General features: G+C 35.8%; 1 protein-coding gene across 8 annotated transcripts in view; it reads right to left on the bottom strand.

The window, feature by feature from the left end:
- The window catches only part of Mctp1 (multiple C2 and transmembrane domain containing 1), a 415,812-nt gene that overhangs the window by 92,862 nt on the left and 302,112 nt on the right, over positions 1–20,838 (bottom strand). For 5 of the 8 annotated variants that reach the window (XM_042690819.1, XM_042690817.1, XM_042690815.1 and 2 more), the window contains one exon: positions 4,082–4,201. The exons of the other annotated variants lie outside the window; for them this stretch is intronic. In XM_042690819.1, coding sequence (XP_042546753.1) covers positions 4,082–4,201 — 120 coding nt within the window. The remainder of the gene's footprint in view (positions 1–4,081; positions 4,202–20,838) is intronic. 8 annotated transcript variants of the gene reach the window in all.

Here is a 20,838-nt window from a genome sequence, read left to right as displayed (position 1 = left end):
GTCAGTCCACTGGCTGGGGTAACACAATTGGCCTTTTCTCTCCTGAGAGAGGCTGATAGGATGAACATTAAATACTTCACAGAGCACCTGGGTTTAATAAGGGTTCAGTAATTAAATAGACATCATTTCTTAGGTATCTACCCTTCAATGTAAGGTATTTTTGTCTTCCAGTGTCTGTAACCTGTAGAGTTGGTAGCATCCTAATAGGCAGTTCATGGGAGAATTTTCCTCAGTGTTTGGAGTGACAGCTGAAACCAAGAGAAGGATGACATTTCTATCTATATCCCTTTTATACCGGGGACATTGCTGAATAAAGCATGCATTAAACAGGTTCCTCTGGAAAAATCTAACAATCCGCATGCTAGAAATGTTAATGCCACTATCCCAGACTAGGTAGATTCAGGCCTAGGATTTCTTATTTTTAACAAGTCTAACAGTGGAGGTCAAATAACATTTCTAACCACACCTCTTCCTCAGGAGCTCCTCATTTCTCAGGAGTCTACATTTTCAGCCTCACAAATGGCTGTGCTTCCTTACTCTATCTTTAACGTGTTCTAGTCATAAAATGTAAAAAAATGTATTTGGAAAGGATTATTATCATTTTTCTTATTAAGAGTCACTATAGAAGGTAAATTCTCCTGAAATTTTGAGGATCTCCAAGGTAGACAAGGCTTTCCTTAATAAACAACACACCATCCACCCTTTCCTATTAATCTAACTATCAATCAGTCTGTTGAAGACAGAATTTTCACCCACATTTCCTCTTTCACAGTATTTATTTGCTTTCTCCTCTCAACATCTGTATCATGGAACTATTATTTCCTTTTGTCTCTTTTCGGTATAGTCCTGAAGGTCATTTACATTTTTTCCTTTATACTTTTCATCCTAATCAATTTTCTTAGCTGAATGAACAGTATTTATTATTTTAATGGCAGAATAGGAGCAGTCTCCTCCTCTTCTCTTCCCTATCTACCACCCCCTGCTCTTCTCTTCCTTTTTCTTTTCTAAAACAGCAAGTCTTCCTGGTTTCCCTTGTTAGCTGTTGTGTGATTAATGTACCTTAGAGACTCTGTAAAGTTTTATACATGCTGAAAGATTCTGCAACATTTTGGGGATACCAGTAAGGGCTTAGGGCAAACTACCTTTCTTCCAGGGCTATGTACCAAGCAGAAGAGTTACTTAGTCACAACACAGCAACCCCTACAACATTGTCCCTTAATTTGCACACACATGCACATACAAATCCACACATACACAATCTGCAAGCAGCAAAGTATAATCCAGGTTTCTTTTGAAAAGGAGTAACCAGTTCAAATGCACAGCTGGGTATGCCAGAAAACACATAATTAAACAAATTGGATTTAAGAGTTACGTAAGGCCTCTACTGAGCCAGTGAATGAGAAGCTGAATGAAACGTTGTGATTGCTGCTCTGGTGCCTGGGAAGAACAGAATATGTGGATATGTGTGTTTGGGACAAATAGAAGGCAATTACTGAGAGTTATGGAGCGTAGTTGGCATTCTATGAGAGTTAGACTATAGAATGGTTCACAGTGGGCTGTACTGGGAGATAAAATGTTCTCCAGGGCTAAAAGGGGGGCATTTGTTAGAAGACATGTGACTTAAAGGGAAAAAAAAGGTAAATTCTATCAGAGTTTTGTTTTGTAAAAGATAAAGGGAAGTAGAAAAAATATGTGTCATATAATTTTAATTATGCATTATTCAATTTTTCTACAGACTTATAAAGTATTTGAGAATTTTAAAGTTCACTTTACAAGCCAGTAGAAAAATGCGATCGAGAATATATTATATATTTTAACCTCCACTTTAAAAGTGGACTTTTACAGCCAGGACAGCTATACTATTATATAACAAGCAAATTCCATGGTTTCAGAATTTTTCACTAAGAATTCTCAAATCGTTGACTAAATGTTGAAGACATTCTCCCTCATAGAATTAAGAAGCTAAAACGAAATTACTACTTTTTCCTATTTGCAAATAATCTTGTTTGCAAATTTGTCTCAAGGCAACTGAATGAAACATAGTCTTCTCTCACACAAATCTTCTTGCAATAAATGAGACGAGAAAGCACTTGTCTGAAAGAGTTCTATTTTCTTAGAGAGAATATTCTGTATTAATTGACATAAGTACCTATTAGTTTCCATGACACCAGTGCTTAAGGTATTTGGGGGTTTGTCTCTCAGTGTACAATAAACTATGTATCTATAAAATCTTTGCCAATGGTAATAACTTCTATTGATGCTGCCTAACCATTAAAATCTCTTAGCAATCTCATATTTGATTTGTATAGTTTACTAAAAAATGTTTTGAACACTCTTAATTTTCAAAGCGCATGCCAGAGAAAGTTGTAAATTAAAAACAACAACAGAATTTCTTCCTTTAAGCTCAGAACTTAGTGAGAAAGATGGAAATGAATATGGTGTGTTGTCGTCATGAATTTGGTGGGTATGCATCAGCATTTTCTCTCTTGTTTTAATGATTAAATTATTTTGAAGGGGTGGGTTGAAGGAGGGTGAATATGTTGAAGAGATCACACAGATCAAGGTGTATTGTATACATAAACTGCTTTGTTAAATGGCAAAAAAATTCAATATGTATCCTACAAAATTAAGAAAAGTAAGGGAAGGAGTGAGTGGCCAGGGTTGGATGAGATGAAAGGAATAACAATAATCAAGACGCACTGTATTCATAACCTGCTTTGTTGAATGGCAACTCCTTTGTACAAATCTTCAATATAATATTTTTTTAAAAGATGCATTGTATTCATAAAAATTACTTTGAAGAGGTAATTTTTTTTTGTCAGTCGTGGGACTTGAACTCTGGGCCTGGGCACTATCCCTCAGCTCTTCAGCTCAAGGCTAGTGCTCTACCACTTGAGCCACAGCATCATTTCCAACTTTTTCTGCTTATGTGGTGCTGAGGAATCGAACCCAGGGTTTCATGCATACAAGGCAAGCATTCTACCACTGAGCCACCTTTTCAGCCCTTAAGTAGATTCTTATGTTTGACAATCCATTAAATTCTTCTCAACAGTTGTTCATTGAATCATCCAATTGCAAATGTCATGTTTGGAAAAGAAACCCTTATCTTCATTTATTTATATGTGGGAAAACCTTTGGAAATGTATTTTCTAGGAGTATGGAAATAATTTAAGGTAAATAATACCTGGCAGAAGAATAACAAAAGTGATTATAGTGTGATAGGTCCACTTTCTTTCTTTTCTTTTTTTTTTTTTTTGGCGGTTGTGGGGCTTGAACTCTGGGCCTGGGCGCTGTCCCTCAGCTCTTCAGCTCAAGGCGAGCGCTCTACCACTTGAGCTACAGCACCACTTCCGGTTTTCTAGTGGTTTATTGGAGATAGGAGTCTCACGGTCTCTCCTGCCTGGGCTGGCTTTGAACCCCGATCCTCAGATCTCAGCCTCCTGAGTAGCTAGGATTACAGGCGTGAGCCACCAGCGCCCGGCTAGCTCCACTTTCTAATGTAAAATTCTTTCTGAGAAAGCAATGGTTGTCTCACACATTTTAAAGACTTTCAAAAATGCCAGAGAGGGCATTTTTTCCCCATTGCTCAGTGAACATCTATTGAATTAAGATACTTCAATATTCTTCCCTAGGCAACAACCATCACCTCTTCCTTCGTTCCAATGGTAGTCTACAGAGAATTACCTTAAATAAAATACATTCATTTGGTTTGTTTATTAATAACTTTGTGATAGTACATCTTATTTCAGGATTAATTGAGGAACAGAACAAATCTAAAGAATAAAAGAGACAACTCTTTGGATTAACAGTCTTTTATAATTATAACCTCCCCCCCCCCCCCCCCCCATAGTTCATTCCTTGGTGTACTCTCTGCTTTAGTTCCTACCAACAGGAGTGATGCCAGAAATACGTGAATACTTTCTGTTGTGTTAAGACTAAAGAGCTGCTAGTAAAACTTTCTCCAAACTTGAGTATTCATAGACAGAATCTCTGGTTTGGAAAACCAAATTCAATGTTGATCTTGTCAGACAGAGTAGAACTAAGTACAAAAACACACACAAGTAAGAAAGTAGAGACTTACTGTATCACGTTGCCTGTTATCTTTCCCTGATATTATCAAGAAGTAGTTCCATGTCAATAGTAACAACAAAACCAGTGGTATCATGTAGAGCTCAAAGTTCCAGACAACAAAGAGAAAGAGCTGAGGAGAGGGGAAAGAGAAAGAGATGAGTCAACTCTGAATTTCATTAGACAGGCTCTCTTATTCATACTCTACTTCAAAACCCACAAAACTAAATGCTTCAAATCTGGAAGATTTATCTTGAAAACGAATCCTTGAGAACTTAAGTATTTTCTAAAAGCACAACTGACCCCTGGAAACTAGTGTGAAGATTTTACTTTGTTTAATTTCTATTAAGGAAGAAACCCTGCTATCATTACATTGTCAAAGAGGTAATTTTAATTTTTCTCCACCACTGCAATTATTGTTAGGTTAGACAAAGTTTTTTTTTTTTTTTTTTAAAGCAACAAAATGTGCTTCCTTTGCATTGTCAGAATAGCCTGGTCTATCTGCCTTAATGACAAAGAATGAATCACTATTAAACATCAAGGATTTCCTTCTTCTTTTAATCTCACTTGGATAACACAATGAACACATTATAATAGGCAGACAAAAATGCTAAGTCTACAGCAGAGAGCCCCAAAGATTTCACAATATGAGGACAAAAAGAAAACAACCCTGCCACCAACAAGTATAAAAAAAGTCTGTCTTATATTCAGTATTACATACAAATCAAGCAACTATGAAACACAAACATAATTCTGTCAAATACAAATTTAAGATGCCTATGAACATCATTTATTCCTCTAAGTATATTAACTATTTCTGTGGTAAAACACAAATATCAGTCTATGAGCACAGGGTGGCAGATGGAGCCATTCTAAAAGCATTTACATGGTAAAGCAAAGGACTTAAGATGTAAAATGTGACCCCCTCCCCCCCCACCAGACGTAATACTGGACTGATAATCTATTTTTCTTGGGCCTGTGGCTTCTGCTGTCAGACTCAGGTAATGTTAAGTCAGGTGGATTATAAGAGCTGGATTCTACACCCGACTCTAAGAGTAACCTTCTACAATATCCTATCTTTAATTGCTTCCTCTATATTATGGAAACAATGGAAGTATCACTTCATAGTTGTGGTAACAAAATAGCTAAATGTAGTTTAACTACATTACGATATTACCAGTAGCCAGTAAGGTAATGAACAAAACAAAAAGAAACACCAAAGTTTTTTATGATGCCAATGTTATTGAACATTAATTATTGCCTATGATCCTCAAAATCTAATGTTAAAAATCTGAAATTTATCAGCCCACCAAGATTTAGATGAACAGTAGCTCAACTGTGAATTTCTGCTAGCTAGCTAGGAGAACATAAGTATCTTACATTTGACAGGTCAGGAGAGAAGGGTCCTAAGGATAAATATGTCAGGCAATGTTAGCAATCTACAGCCTTCTCAGAAAATCTCAATCAAGCCTGGAGGCTACTCAAGTAGCAGAGAAAATTACACTGTGGAGTGCCAGAGAGACTCTTTGATTAAGGGACAGAGAGATAGTTCTGGGATTTAGGAAGTCACCTGGCCTCAGTGTTTTCCTATCTAGACTGAGGTCTACAAACTTGATCATTTCTAACATCACTACTCTACTAAAATGGCTTCATGACATTACTGTACCATTTGATATTTTAACATTAAAATTTGAGAAATGTGAATTTTACTGAATTTTTCTGATATTCATCATTCTAAATGGATACCAAAGAGTATAAAGAATGGTTTAGTAAACCAAGAAATGAATTTTGGACAGAAATACATAGAAACAACTAAGTTCCTGAAAAAAAGTTCTAATTAATGCAATTTGTGAAAAAGAAAATATTTTCCTTATTAGTTACATAATAATTATATAAATTAGTGATGATTATGATAATTAACATGTATTTTTATAAAGATACTTTTCAAAAATGGGAGAAAATGTAGGAGGGGTGGCACTGTTCAAAAAGAAATGTACTCATTACCTGTCTTATGTAACTGTAAACCCTCTGTACATCACCTTTACAATAAAAAAAATAAAAAATATATACTTTTTCAGGAAATGAGTTAAGGTAAATTTGATAGCATCAAAACATATAAGAATGTTTTGAGTCCATATAAGTTCTTTACACATTTATTTGTAATTAATTTATTTTAATCAATCACTAAAATGCATGCTCGTTAAGGGTAAAGACTTTTTTTGTACATTTTTTATTGTAAAAATGCTGTACAGAGGGGTTGCAGTTACACGAGCAAGGTAATGAGTACATTTCCTATTAAGCATTGTTGCCTCCTCTTTTGTTTTCCTCCTACCATCCCTTCCCTCCCACCTCCACAACTACCTCCCCTCCCATTTCCTCCCCTTCCCCCACAAGTTGTAAAGTTTGTTTTCAACATAGTGTTTTGTATATATCATTGTTACAATGGGTCAACCTGTATCTTTATTTAAGCATTTTGTTTTTCCCTTCCTCTCCCTGAATTAGAGAAGTATATATACAAGATGCAGTGCACCAACATCAAATACAGTGAAAATAGGGGTTCCACCATGGGGGAGGAACATACAAAGAAACAAAAAAAATCACATGGTACATTATAATATGTTAGAAACAATAGCAAGAAAGAAAAAAGATATTTGGGGTTCATTTTGCTTAACATCATCTTATATGGTCACGTGTACATAGCTTTTGACCTTTTCTGCTTGCCCTACACATGTACTAGTTATTACAAATAAGGGAAGTCATGGGACCTATGTTTCTTTGGGCTTGGCTTACTTCACTTAATATAATTTTTTCCAAGCCTTTTCATTTCCTAACAAATGGGGTAATATCATTCTTTCTGATGGAGGCATAGAATTCCATTGTATGTGGAAGAATCTGCCATGCTCCTGGATTGGAAGGATCAACATCGTGAAAATGGCAAGGCTATCTACAAATTCGTTATACCTATCAATATTCCACCCTCATTCTTCAGTGAAATAGAAGGAGCAATCCAAACATTCATATAGAACAATAAAAGACCCCGAATAGCAAAAACGATCCTTACCACAAAAAACAGTGCTGGAGGAATATCAATACCAAATTTTAAACTCTACTACAAAGCCATAGTAATCAAAACAGCTTGGTACTGGCACACGAACAGACCTCAGGACCAATGGAATAGAACTGAAAACCCAGAAATGAACCCATAGACCTATAGCCATATAATCTTTGATAAGGGAGTTAAAAAAAATAGAATGGAAGAAAGACAGCTTCTTCAGTAAATGGTGCTGGCAAAATTGGTTAATCACCTGTAGAAAACTAAAGCTAGATCCTTACATATCACCCTGCACCAGAATCAACTCCAAATGGATCAAAGACCTTGGAGTCAGAGCAGACACTCTGAAAACATTACAGGACGGAATAGGAGAAACCATAGGTCTCCTTGGCACAGGCCAAAATTTTCTGAATAGAGACCCGGAAACACAACAAATCAAAGAAAGGTTGGACAAATGGGATTGCATGAAGCTGCAGAGCTTCTTCATGGCAAAAGACATAGCTTGCAAGATCAATAGAAAGCCCACGGATTGGGAGAAGATCTTCACTAGCCATACAACAGACAAGGGTTTCATATCTAAAATATACTCGAACTCAAAAAATTAAATCCCCCAACAACAAATCCTCAGACTTCTTTCTTGTTGCTTTTAGAGCTTAGAACAGTAGTTGGGGTATAATAAGTAATCAATAAATTTACTGTTCATTGGAATAAACACTGGATTCCAAAATCATTAAATAAAAGTTGATTAACTATTTATATTAGTAAAAGTAGTATAAAACCTCTCAAAAATAATTAAAAGAAATGAAAACAAAAACACCTGATTTCAGGAAACTGCTTGTAGAGTTATAATCTGAGATGCAATGAGCAAATTTCTCCTTCTAACAAGTAAGTCTTCTTTAGGTACTGCTTTCAGATTAGCTTCTCTTTCCATCTTGGCTATATACTCATGAATTGTTTTATGTATTAGGGTCTGATCATATTCTTTCCTTTTGGTCCTTCTCATATACTTGCATTTACTTGGTGTGTGTGTGTGTGTGTGTGTGTCTGTGTGTCTGTGTGTGTGTGTGTCTGTGTGTGTGTGTGTCTGTGTGTGTGTGTGTCTGTGTGTGAGTTAGTCCTGGGATTTGAACTCATAGCCTGTTGCTGTCCCAAAGCTTCTTTGGCTCAAGGATAGTATTCTACTATTTGAGCCACAGATCCACTTCTGGCTTTTATTATTGTTCAGTGGAGATGGGAGTCTCACAGACTTTCCTTGTCAGGTTGCCTTCAAATCACAACCCTCAGATCTCAGGCTTTTGAGTAGCTAGGATTATGGGTGTAAGCCACCAGCAGTCAGCCATTTTACTTGATTTTGTTGTGTTCTGCTCTGATAGTAGGACTTAGTTTATCCTACTGCTAAATATAACCAAGTGTAAGCATTTTTAAGTTGTTGAACAAATATAGTCTCCTTGTAAGGTCTACACAGTGGTGTTAGAAGCATCGTGCTACCCAAAATACACTTACTATATCCTTGCATTGGTGTCTGTTATAGCCCTAGAACTACACAGAAAACATTTTCTAGCTAATAAGCCTATTAGTAATCAAGATATCATCATATCTTTTTGACATAACTAGTTGCTTCAAGCAGCAGAAACAAGATCCAATTTCTGGGAATTTAGCCATCTTCTCACTACATCCAAATCAACATCCCAAAGGCTCTTTCAAAATATAGGACTCAGAACCAACACATTTTTCATGAATACCTGCGTGTTCATACACACTATCTACATGGTCTTCAAAAAATATTTCAGCAAAAACACAGAAAAGAGAAACAATGTAAAAAATGACACCAGCTTTTGGGGAAGCTCTAACAATAGGAAACAGTCTCCTATTACTTGTATAATTGAGCTTCCACAGTTGAAAGTACCAACAAAGGAAGGAAAAAGAAGGAGAAGGAAGGAAAAAAAGAAAAAAGGAGGAAGCATGGAAGGAACAACAGAGCTTTGAATAAGTTCTATTAAATAAAGCTCTATGAAATAAGTTCTATTACCTAGAGCACTTATGTTCATATATTTTAACACTCAAAAATGACAAAAACTCTTGAAAGAACACAAACATACATTTTATCAGTAAAAATACTTTTGAACATTTACCATGTGGTATGCAATATTAGATGTTCAAAAGTAGGACAAAATGTTTTCTGGATTCAGATTGCTCAGAATTACTTTTGAACACGGGATCAGTTACTCATTATGGTATAGTGAAGATTGTGATTTTTGTTAGCTAGGGAGAGCTAACAATATTGTAATATTGTTATAATAATATTGTATGAGGTGATACAATATTGTATGAGGTGATAAGGACTCTCACAAAGTTATACCATACTTCATTTCATTCGTCGCCATCAGCCTCTCATCCTTTCCTTATTCATAGTACGTTATTTAAATGAGAGTAGGCACATACAACTTCTGTCATTAGAAGAGGATACTGAGGGTTGTACATATTATCCTTGTCTTCATTATCCTGAAGCTCTTTTTCAACTGCTTTGGCCTGGCAGCCATGGCTATTGGATCTCTTAAGAAACTGTCCTAGTCAAGTAGAATGGGAAAAGCATAGGTGCTCACATCAGGCCCAGAGGCATCCAGCCTCCCCAGCCACTTGCCATGTGGCCAGAGGAACGTGACTAGATTTCTTTGTTTTATCATCTGAAGAGTAGGAACAATACTACTTGTGGAAGGAGATGGAACTAGTCTAATGCTTGTTACCAAAAGGTGCTCAGCAAGCAGGAATGTATTGGCTCAATTAACACACAACGTTTTGGTCCTTCTTGCAGCTTCTTGTCTTTTCTATGCTACCCCAGGATCTGTAGCTAATAACTGTTGCTAGAATAAGAGCTATGTGGAGCCATGCCCACAAGAACAAGAAGGGATGATGAAAGGAATGCCGTTTTCAGTGTTTTTATATTTCATTTGGGGGCATTCATGTCTCCCTTTATCATGGTGTCCCACACTGACACTGTGATTGGATATATTACTCCACTTATTCAAGAGCAGAGTAGCAAATATGATAAACATATAAGTTTGAAAACCTTTTGACAGAGTCAACTCCATCTCAGTGAAAAGTCAGAGAGCATCCAGAAGCAAAGCTACCAACCTGAATGGAAACACATGTGAGCCCAGATGAGGACAGAAGAAATGCCCAGTTCAACTTGCTTTAGATGGCTGACCAACAAAATTATGCTGTTCTGACATACTACTTCTGGAGTAGCTTATTATATAATATATAACTGATGTATATAATTCACTCTAGAAGATGATACTGTGATATGGAAAGACATGGATCATACCAGAAACCTGATCCTTATAGGGCCTAAGCTCATTGGTTATTTTGTTATTTTTTTTAAATAATGCTTATATTGTATTTTTAATAGTGGCTTGCCTGTGCAGAGAAACCCAAAATAAATATTTTGGTCACCATTTGATATGAGAAAAAGATAAAAAAAATTAATGGGGACATGGCTCCAGTGGCAGAAAACTTGTCTAGTAAGTATGAGGCTCTCATACTTCAAATCCTAGTACTACAAAACAAAACAAAACCTAGTGGTGAAGTTGTAGTTTGTGGCAACAATTTCATTTTTCATTTTTCTTACTTTCTTATATGGCTTTGAATATCACAAGTTAACTGTTCACTTAATGCAGATGAAAGTGATTTATCACAAAGTATTATGTAGGCATATTGTTAATGTAAGGTTTTTTTATATTTACTTAATTTTTTCTAAAAGATTGTGAAGACTTTATAAACTAATGCTCTAAAGTAAGCCACTGTGATAACTATGTTTGAGTAGTTACAAAAGCTGGGCTGTGTTCTCCAGTGGGATCTGGATTGCTGAAAACAGGTGCTTGCTTGAAAGGTAGAAGTTATGTTAAACAGGGAGTTGCAGTTAAAAGTTTTATTAGCAAAGGAAAAAAGGAAAAGTTATTTATTTACAGAAACTCATTATTACTAGTAAGTGGCACACACATACATTGAAGATTTTGGAACGCTGAGTAAAAACTAGTAGATTTTAAGTTTTAAACAATTTTTAACAATCCCATGCCCCTACTTATAAAAGGAAAGCTTGCTTTGAAATAGAAATTTCATGAATATAAATTTCTGTCCATATCCTTTATATTTGTAAATCCAAATACAATTTATCTAAATTACTGCTGTCTTGTCCATAAAATGAGTACCAACATCACAAATGTGTAATACTTAAGTATCTATTTGGGTCATATATTAAAATCATTTTAAATTTTAGTAATTAATATTCAGAATTTTAAAAATTACTAACTGAAAAATAATACAATTTGTTCTGGCAAATATTTTATGTCATTGCATGGAATAAGTAGGGGGAATGTTCCCAAGAGAGACTATGAAAGGTGAAGCAGAATACTTCATTTAAAAAATTTAATTTACATTTATATTGTTATTATTAAGGAGTTTTGAAAAGGGGTTACAATTCCATGTCAGGTACTGAGTACAACATTTCTTGGACACTGTCACCACAAGATTACTTCATTGTTCACAAATGAGGAAATGAAGGCTCGGGGAGCTTGAGATTTGTCAAGAGCTACTCTCTACTGAGTGGCAGAATCAGACCTTCTGATTCGTAACCCAGTGCTTTCTGAACAAAACTTCACTGCCTCTAGGATGAACAATTCCTAGTGACTTTTAGTGCTTTGAAGGTATCAATTATTTAGAAAATGATATTAGATGGTCTATACCTGTATTTGGACTGGTTGTAGGTTTTCTATGTCTCTAATTCTTCTTTCTTTCCTTTCTGTGAGGTCACTACTTTTGCATTACATAATGGAAGAGAAAGATACTTCTTGAGTGCTGTGACAAAAGTTTAGAATGGCAAAGAGGTCAAGAACTAATGGTGGAAACGAGGTTTGTGGAGTCCAAGTCGTTCTTACTTTCTCTTACTCTGTTGTGTGGTTCTGAATAATCAAAAGTTGGCCAGTCACAAGGTTTCTATTAAAGAGAGTTTTCCTCTGTCCAAAATGTTTAGAAGAGGTTAGCCAGGAGGATGTAATGGCAATGAGCCAATTACATTTTTCTGGACAAAAAGCATTCCAGTGTTTTAAATGAATATTAAGCAAACAAAACTTTCTGTCTTACTCAGAACGTAAGTGAAGGAGATACAAGGCAAATTACCTAAAAGTTAAGTGAATGCTTTAAAATATTAAGATTTTATAGCAATGCCATTTCTTAGGAAGTACAAGATATACGTGATTTTTATTTCTTTGAGTTTGGGGGGCTTAAAAGTCTCAGACAGGACCCAGTCATTCACATCATCCCATCAATTGATGCTTTCATTGAAGTGCCCTGGAAGATGCCGGCATTCAATGATCATTCAGGGCCACACGCGACAGTATCCCAGGGGGAGCCCACTTCAAAAAAATCATTTAAGTTGGAATATTGAATATCCTATTCTTTTGCAAACTACAGTATGTTTTAAAAAGAAATCTCATCCAAAATGATTAACACTTCCTACTGTTCAAGAAAAAAAGCCTGCCCTTTCAGACTAACAGCTGTGGATCATTAGCTCTCCAGTGATGAGATGTGTTTGATGAGTATTTTTCTTTCTAATTAAGAGATGAGATTCTCTATTTGACTGTCTCTTCAGAAAGAAGTGAAGAAAAAATTTGCTGCCTACATGGAAAGGCCATCTCCTACAAAACAATTAATTATTTCAGGGTCCTTTTAGAAAATCTTTTTTCCTTCCTAATTTCAATTCATTTTTTTTAATTTCTTGAACTTAACACACAGTTACACTCGGGCCTTCACAGTATTAACCCATTTTCCACCTAATCTTCACCCCCTAGCGTTTCCCTGTTTGTTTCATCCTTCAATAATATCTAGTTCAGGTAAAACGAAGGAAGGAAATGTGTCAAAGGTACATGTATACTTACAAGAATTCACCCAAAAGGACTTTTTGGTCGTAACAGAACATTTTGTATGAGGCTTTTCCCTCATATGAGAAAAGCTTCAATTTAGAAAGATAAATACAGAGGATATATTTTTTAAGGCAATGATGTAAAATGAAAAAGACCTTCAAGGTCCTTAGCAATATCTAAAAAGTAGCTATGGTAATGAATACTAAAAAGGAAACTGTTTCACCTTTCTCCATAAGACGAAGCTCAAACAAGAAAACTAGGGAATGAACGTGGAGACGTAAAACATTTAGGTTTTCTTTTTTTAAGAAGGCCTTAATAAGAGTAGGAAAAATAGATAAAACTTTTGGATCAAAAATGTGATTGAAGAGTACAGAAAATTTCCAGTGGGGAAAATAATCCAATGAAAGCCAATGTATTAATCCACCAGTTGCTTTCTTTGATCCTTCTTGGCACTAGAGGAAAAAAAAAAGGAAGGGAGGGAAAAAAGGAGGGGTCATTTTCATTAGGTGCTCGCTGCCACTTCCTTCCCCAGGCCACATATGGAAACAAGTAGAGACTCTTTAGTAGCCACAATGATTAGGTGGAAAGAAGGTAGCTACTGTACCAGCATTTAGATGGTAGATCCCAGCCTGTGGATCACTGTGAAAACTGTAGTACATACATTCTTAGTTTATGAGAAATTTTCTTGCCCACAATGCTAACAGTATTCCCCTTTGAGAACCACTGCTAGTTTTCCAAGGAGAGAACAGTTATAATTATACTAATTATTATAATTAATATATATGATATATATTATATAATATTATATGTAACATATACAGAAACCTCTGTATATATACATATGATTAGATATGTTTCCAAGAGGATAGCATAATTTAGGGATTTAGAGATTGAGAAGAGATCAGTAGCAAAGAAAACATTGCACACACTCATAAGCATTTACATTAGATGGTCTCGCCACTTAGTAATATTTAATACTTCTTTCAGCCATGCCTGTGGAAAACCTGGAGGTGAAACCCTGTGCTCACTCTTCTTGAAGGCAAGTCTCCACTACAACATCAGAGTCTTCAAAACATAACCTGCTGGGAAGTGGAGGTGGTTTTTGCTTTAAGTAGCCAGATGGCATCACAACCTGTGTTGAGGATTTTCTTAGTTCTAGGAGGTTCCACTGAAGCATCTTCCACTGCCTCCATGCATCAAGGGTTAGTGGACAGGCAGAGGGAGCCTAGTTAATGCCTAGAATAACAGTAGACAATCCAGGGCAGTTAGTTTAGTTTATGCAATGTATTGCTTTTGGAAGATAGGTGTTTTTTTTATTGTTGTTGTTTTTTGTTTTACAATTCTCTAACTTGAAGAATAGCAAGAATTTGGTGACCCCTCTGGCCCCACAGAATCTCTCCATTTTCTTTTGCTGTTTCCCATTATCATGCCCATGTAGTGAAATTCATTTTTTTTTGGGGGGGGGAATTCATTTCTCTTTACCATTTAAATGAACACTTCTTCCTTTTGTCTAATATCAACTAGATATCAAGGTAACTAGAGTTTTGTTGTGTCTTGATGTATTAGATGTATATTTTCTGAAAAGCATAGCTTGACTCTGTCTATGAAAGCAGCAAGTATGACAACAGGATAGGACTCATTTGAAGACCTGCTTCCTATAATCCATGGAAATACCTACTGAAGAATCTCCACAATAAAACAAATCAAAATAACCTTAGTTATAAGGCACACTACTTTTCTTGATGGAGATAAAGTATCAGTAGAACCTGCCAGCCCAAAGACTTGAGAGGCTATTTATTTATTTAGATTTCTTTTCAGCTTACAAGTTGTACTGTCATTTTGTGCTATTTTTATCAAAGTCAGAGATGAAAGGGTCTAGTTTTGCTATAAGAACAACTGACAACTCCAAAATGTAAAGCCAGGGTATATCCAACGTGAACATCATGTTAACTATACATGAATAACTGACAAAGTTGTGAGATTAATGGTAGTCAAAGTTTGGATATGGAATGAAAGTAACAAATGCTTATAGATGCCTTGAGTTTGTAAGGGGACTCTTTCACTAGAAATTAGTCCTTTTCCTCCTGGTTTTTAATGTTTGCTATGGGTATCAAACAGTGCTCATGTTTTAATTTCAATAGTTTTATTTGAGTTTATTTGAGTTACTCAAAACCAGGCTGCATGCAAAATCATTCTCCAGAATCCAGAGCCACACATGTGTATTGTTTTTCATCATCAAATATGGACATCTAGTGGGAAATTGATACGATTTGCCCATGAAAAGATTGTGAATATTAAGTATCTGTCTAAAACTGAAAACAAATTGAGAACCAGAACTTTTTATTCCTTACCTAGAAATAACAAAAGCATGAAATGTTCTTTATATGCTAGTGACAGAGCCAGGGGTCTTTTCTGAAAGAGTCGGACCCTGAAGAAAACAGAGTCTTAAGAGAATGACAAGCTTCAACGAGCTTTATCACCATAACTGATTCTTAAGTATTTCTATGTTGTAGTTCCTCAATAATTTTTAGTGATTGTTAATTGTCCCCTTATGCTCCAGTGCCAATGAAAAAGCCATTGAATATCATTTCATGATATTCAAGTCCTTAAGCAAGATTCTACCTTCCAAGTTCTTAAACTAGTAGTAAACACAATGGCTCTAGTAAGTGTAATTGCTTATTTAGGGAGCTTTTCTTTTAAATGACTATTTCTATCTATATATATTTTTTAGGATAGTAGAAGTGCTATAAGGATGTACCAACCATATTACATAAATTTATCTTTTAAACTTTTAAAGTAATAAATCTGTTACTGCCACTGTTTTTGAAATAGATTCCTAGTCAATTTGCCTCCTTGTGTATGTAAACGCTGTATCTAGGTAGACAGAAATTTTACACCGATGTTTGTGGATGTACAAAATGTTAAAATTTTCCTAAGTTTGAAATTTGGCTTTAAACCTATATCCATCATGAACAGGTACAATATTTAGGGCAACAGCTGGCACTTCAGTTGCTCATGGAGGGAAACTCCCTCTGTTCTATATTCTGTGCCAGAAAATAGGATACCCAGCCATCTAGCAAGCCAAACACATGTTAGTGAAGTCTGTGATACAAGTTACTTTAAAAATGAGACCTGCAGACTTTGTATTCTCCATTCTAACTCGCTGAATAAGAATGCTTTTGAAAAAGCACACCATCCATTTTGGTCATTCCTGATGTGCAGAGGGTACACTCTGCCCATTGTGGGGCTATCTGGATCCATTCTGAGTCATTTTCACACAAATTATCTCATTCAGCTTTATACAACATATCACGAATATCCTTCCTGCACTCTGAGTTCTGCTCTTTTTAATCCTCCATGATTATTCTTTGATTATTCTTTGTCCAGATTTAACATCTTCATTTCACTCTTAAAAGGAAAAAGCCAAAGGCAGAGTGTTTTAAAATTTTCACCCTCATAAATAGATTTAAGACCTAATAATATCATATATTTCAGCTACCCTACCAGCTTCTGAAGCTTCATCTCCCATTCTGTCTTATAATTTTCTAATTTTCTCCTTCACTGGTCTCATTCCCCCAATCCCTCTGTCCTGGAAAAACTTCAAGAGTTATGTTTAGCAGCTCTAGCTATGTCTGAACATTTCTCTTTGCAATTCAAATAATCATCTTAAGCTGATTTTAACAGCCTTCTTTACTCCATTCCATCTTTTACCCTTGCTGTGTAATGTTTACTGATGAATGTCTTTCTCCCATTTCTTAACAGATCTAAGTGGTCTCATTACTGCACTGGAAGCCTAAAGGTTTGAGCACTAAGTATACATTTCTTTTGGCTATTTTCCACACCTCTAAACATTCTCTTAAATGTAGCAGGGCTTGTGTTTCAATGGTAACAGAATTTATCAGAGAACACTAGTTTAGACAGCAAGCAAGCTGAACTCCAACTGTTCAAACAGCCTGACTTTTACAGTAAAAGGAAAGGCCCACGGCCAAGACCACTGAGATGAGCAGGTATTTTTAGTTCACTTGTAGGCCAGCTCTAATGTAATTCTGAAATGTTTTCTTCAAACCAAACCCAACTTTTTCAGGGCTGTCCAAATCTGTTTTCTTTTATAGCAAGTACAAATTCTTGGAGCAAGGGAAGCATGCGTATCATTTGCAGTGCTGCTGCGTGTCTGTGGTGTTGATGCCCGATGGCTCAAATTAGTCCGCAAAACAGATGAGTGCATTGTAATTAGCTCTTGTCAAACTGTTAGAAATACAAAACCCATTTCCACTGTAATAAAAATTATGAAAAAGACAAGTCTCTCATATCATTTTTCAGCCAAAATAATTCCTGAAATGTCTTGTAATTTAGGATTCCAGAGTTCTAAAAGAAGGCCATTTCATTTTCAGAAAATCTTTCCCTGCACTGACACGGAGGTGCAGGAACGGATTATCTTTCAAGCATTTTTGTTGCTGTATTTGATTGCATATAAAATCTCATTTCTAAAAATGACCTGTCAGGAATGGGTATATTTTATTGGGCCACAAGATGCTGACATGTATGACTGTTAACAAATATTTTATGCTCTTTAAGTATTTTTACAATAAAAATTCTAGACTTTTCTCAGTATATTATGATAAATTTCTAGAATAATAGTGCATTTTCCTTTAAACAACTGGATATTAAGCAGATGCCAAGTATGGGTTCAGATGTGATACTATGGAGGTCACAGAGGTCTCCCATAATGCTCTTCAGTTTCATATTGGTAATTTAATTTAATACTCATTATCAGAAAGGTGATGCAAAGGATGATGTTGTTCAATTTTTTTTTTTCATTCTGGTACTGAGTCTTGAAATCAGCACCTCGTGTTGCTGCTGCTTGGCTTTTTTTGCTCAAAGTTGGCACACTTGAGCAACAGCTCCACTTTTAGCTTTTTGCTAGTTAACTGGAGCTAAGAATCTCATGGTCTCTTCTGCCTGGGTTGGCTTTGAACTAGGATTCTCGGATTTTAGCCTCCTGAGTAGTTAAAATAATAGGTGAGAGCCATCAGCTCCTGGAAACTTTGCTCAGTCTCTTAAATTATTAATATACTCCTGAAAAAAAATATAGACTCATTGGTGATTATTTCAAAAAGTAAGTTTAAGACCAGTCCAAAAGTGGTGCAGTTTGAGATATGTCCCATTGTGCTTGTTGGAATGAGCAGTATAGAATAAATTAATCTTTTTTTTTTTAATGAAGTTTTTAATGAACTAGGAGTAAGATATCCTTTTTTAAGCCCTCTAACTTTACCTCAAAGTAAATCCTTTTTTTTTTCTTTTTGCTTATGTGGTGCTGAGGAATCGAACCCAGGGCCTCATGCATTCAAGGCAAGCGCTCTACCACTGAGCCACCTTCCCAGCCCCTAAATTAATCTTTAGAAGTAAAAAAAAGTACTATATACAAAAGTTAATACACAAAACCATTAGAACAAATATCATGCTCTTTTGGTGAACAAACAATTCAGACATAACATTGAAAGCATTCTTTATGTATGTATATATATATGATATGTGTGTATATATTATATGTGTACATATACACATGTATGTATAATGTATGTATTTGAACTTCATGAAAGTTTAAAACTTTCTGCTCCCAAATATACCCTTAAGTAAATAAAAGTCTATCATATGTTGGGCAAAAGTAATTCCTAATCATATATAAAGAATTTAAATTAGATTATATAAACAGCACACAAAAGTAAAAAAAATCACCATGGAAAGCATATAAATGTTTAATAAGCACATGAAAAGATGCTCAATGTCAATAGTCACTAGGGAAATATAAACTAAACCTAAGGAAGTACCATTTCATCTACACAAAAGAGACTACAGTCAAAACTAAATGTTATTTGTTGAATGGTAACTCATTGGTGCAACTACTTAAAGATCATAAAAACATAATTTCGAACCCCCCCCCAAACAAAAACCAAAGTGTTAGTGATAATGTGGAGAAATCAGAACCTTTAGACATTGTTGGTGGAAATGAATAAAAGTATAGCCACTCTGGAAAACATGCTAGTAGTTTCTTTAAAAGGCTAGTGTGCACTTTCCATAGTAAACAATTCCACTTCTGTTATACATCAGAAATGAAGACTAGGCCCGCATAAAGACTTCCACATGAATGTTCACAGAATATTAGTCACGATGCCTCCAAATGAAAACAATAAAAAGTATATATCAACTGGTGAATGGATAATAAAATTGTGCCATATCCATAGAGTGAAATATTATTGTGATTAAAAAAAGAAGATCCTACTGACACCTTCTATATCATGGATTCAAAATCATCGTGGTGAGTAAAAGAAATCAGATATAAAAGACATATGATTCTGTCCATACAATGTAAAAGACAATCACTAGAGATAGAAAGCAGGTAGGGGTTGCCAGGGGCTGGATATGGGAAGAGAGAGGGGCAAGAGGGGTCCTCTTAAAGTGACATACTTTGATGCTGGTAGATGCTATCATGTATGTTACATCATTCTACTGAGAGAAAGTAGAATGAGACAATGAATGTTTCTCACTCCCAAAAATTTAAAATGCTCTTAGATGACTATGCTTGTGATGATTCTTCAGATAATTGCTCCTCATTTGGGTCCAGAGACTTTCCACTTAGGCTTCTGAGAAATAGCAAAATCAAATATCAACATCCATCATTGCTAATTATAACTGGACACGCGAAGTCCTAGAAGCAGGTGATGAAAAGTGTCATTACAATGCCATCCCTCTAAGGTAAGACGATTATAAAAGTAGATCCAGACTCTTGTGAAAGTGTGTGTGTGTGTGTGTGTGTGTGTGTGTGTGTGTGTGTGTATGAGTTGTGGGGCTTGAATTCAGAAGTTGGGTGCTGTCCCTGAGTTTTACCGTTCAAGGATAGCACTCTACCAATTAGAGTCACAGCGCCACTTCCAGTTTTCTTACATTATTGGAGATTAAGAGTCCCACAGACTTTCCTGACCATGTTATTATCCATCCCCGATCCTCAGATCTCAGTCTCCTGAGTAGCCAGGTTTACAGGTGTGAGCTATTGGCACTTGGCTTGGTTAAATTTTTAATTATGGAATTTTCTCACCCTCTGAACTGGTCTAGAATTTGAACAAGAAAAATCAAAACAATGGGGAAGACTTTTCCTGACAAAGACCATTTGGACATTTATAATATCATTTTTAGGCCATGCAAAATTATCAGTATAAGCAGGGGGCCACAGCAGCCATGGAGAAGCCGAGGAGAAGCACAGGTGTCGGCCACATCACGTACTAAATGATTTCTTGCACCTGCCGGGCCTATAGGCTGCATGTTCCCCATCCAGAACACGTGAGAAGGAAATCAAACAAAACAAAAATGAACATTGCACAAGAGAATGGGGATAGAGCAGCAAGGTCATCTTCCCTGTCCAGAAGTGGTCACCACTGGATGAATTTGAGGATGCTTTCTTATTCGGTAATCATGCTAAGAAGCTTTTTTAATTTGAACCTAGAGTTAGGTTTTCATTGCATTCCTCCATGATCTCTATCATCAACACCCTTAGTACCACCTATCAGGAAATAAAACTCCTCACCTCCACATTCATGCACAAAACTACACGGAATACATGTTAAGGGGATTGGTTTTATTTTTTTGGTCAGTAACAGTCAGCAACTCCCTTTGGCTGGATGGCTTTGTTTTCCGCAGTATATTATATCAAGAAAATAGAAATGAAAACTGCTGAACACAGCAGGATGAGTGAAATAAATCTGAAAAGCACTTCCAACTGTTTTTTTTTTTATGTGAGCACTTCTA

The sequence above is a fragment of the Dipodomys spectabilis genome, unplaced genomic scaffold (genome assembly GCF_019054845.1).
Source record: "Dipodomys spectabilis isolate Male_0828 unplaced genomic scaffold, ASM1905484v1 ptg000140l, whole genome shotgun sequence".
Taxonomy (NCBI): domain Eukaryota; kingdom Metazoa; phylum Chordata; class Mammalia; order Rodentia; family Heteromyidae; genus Dipodomys; species Dipodomys spectabilis.
The sequence above is the reverse complement of the archived record's forward strand: the minus strand, read 5'-3'. Positions and strand labels throughout refer to the sequence as shown.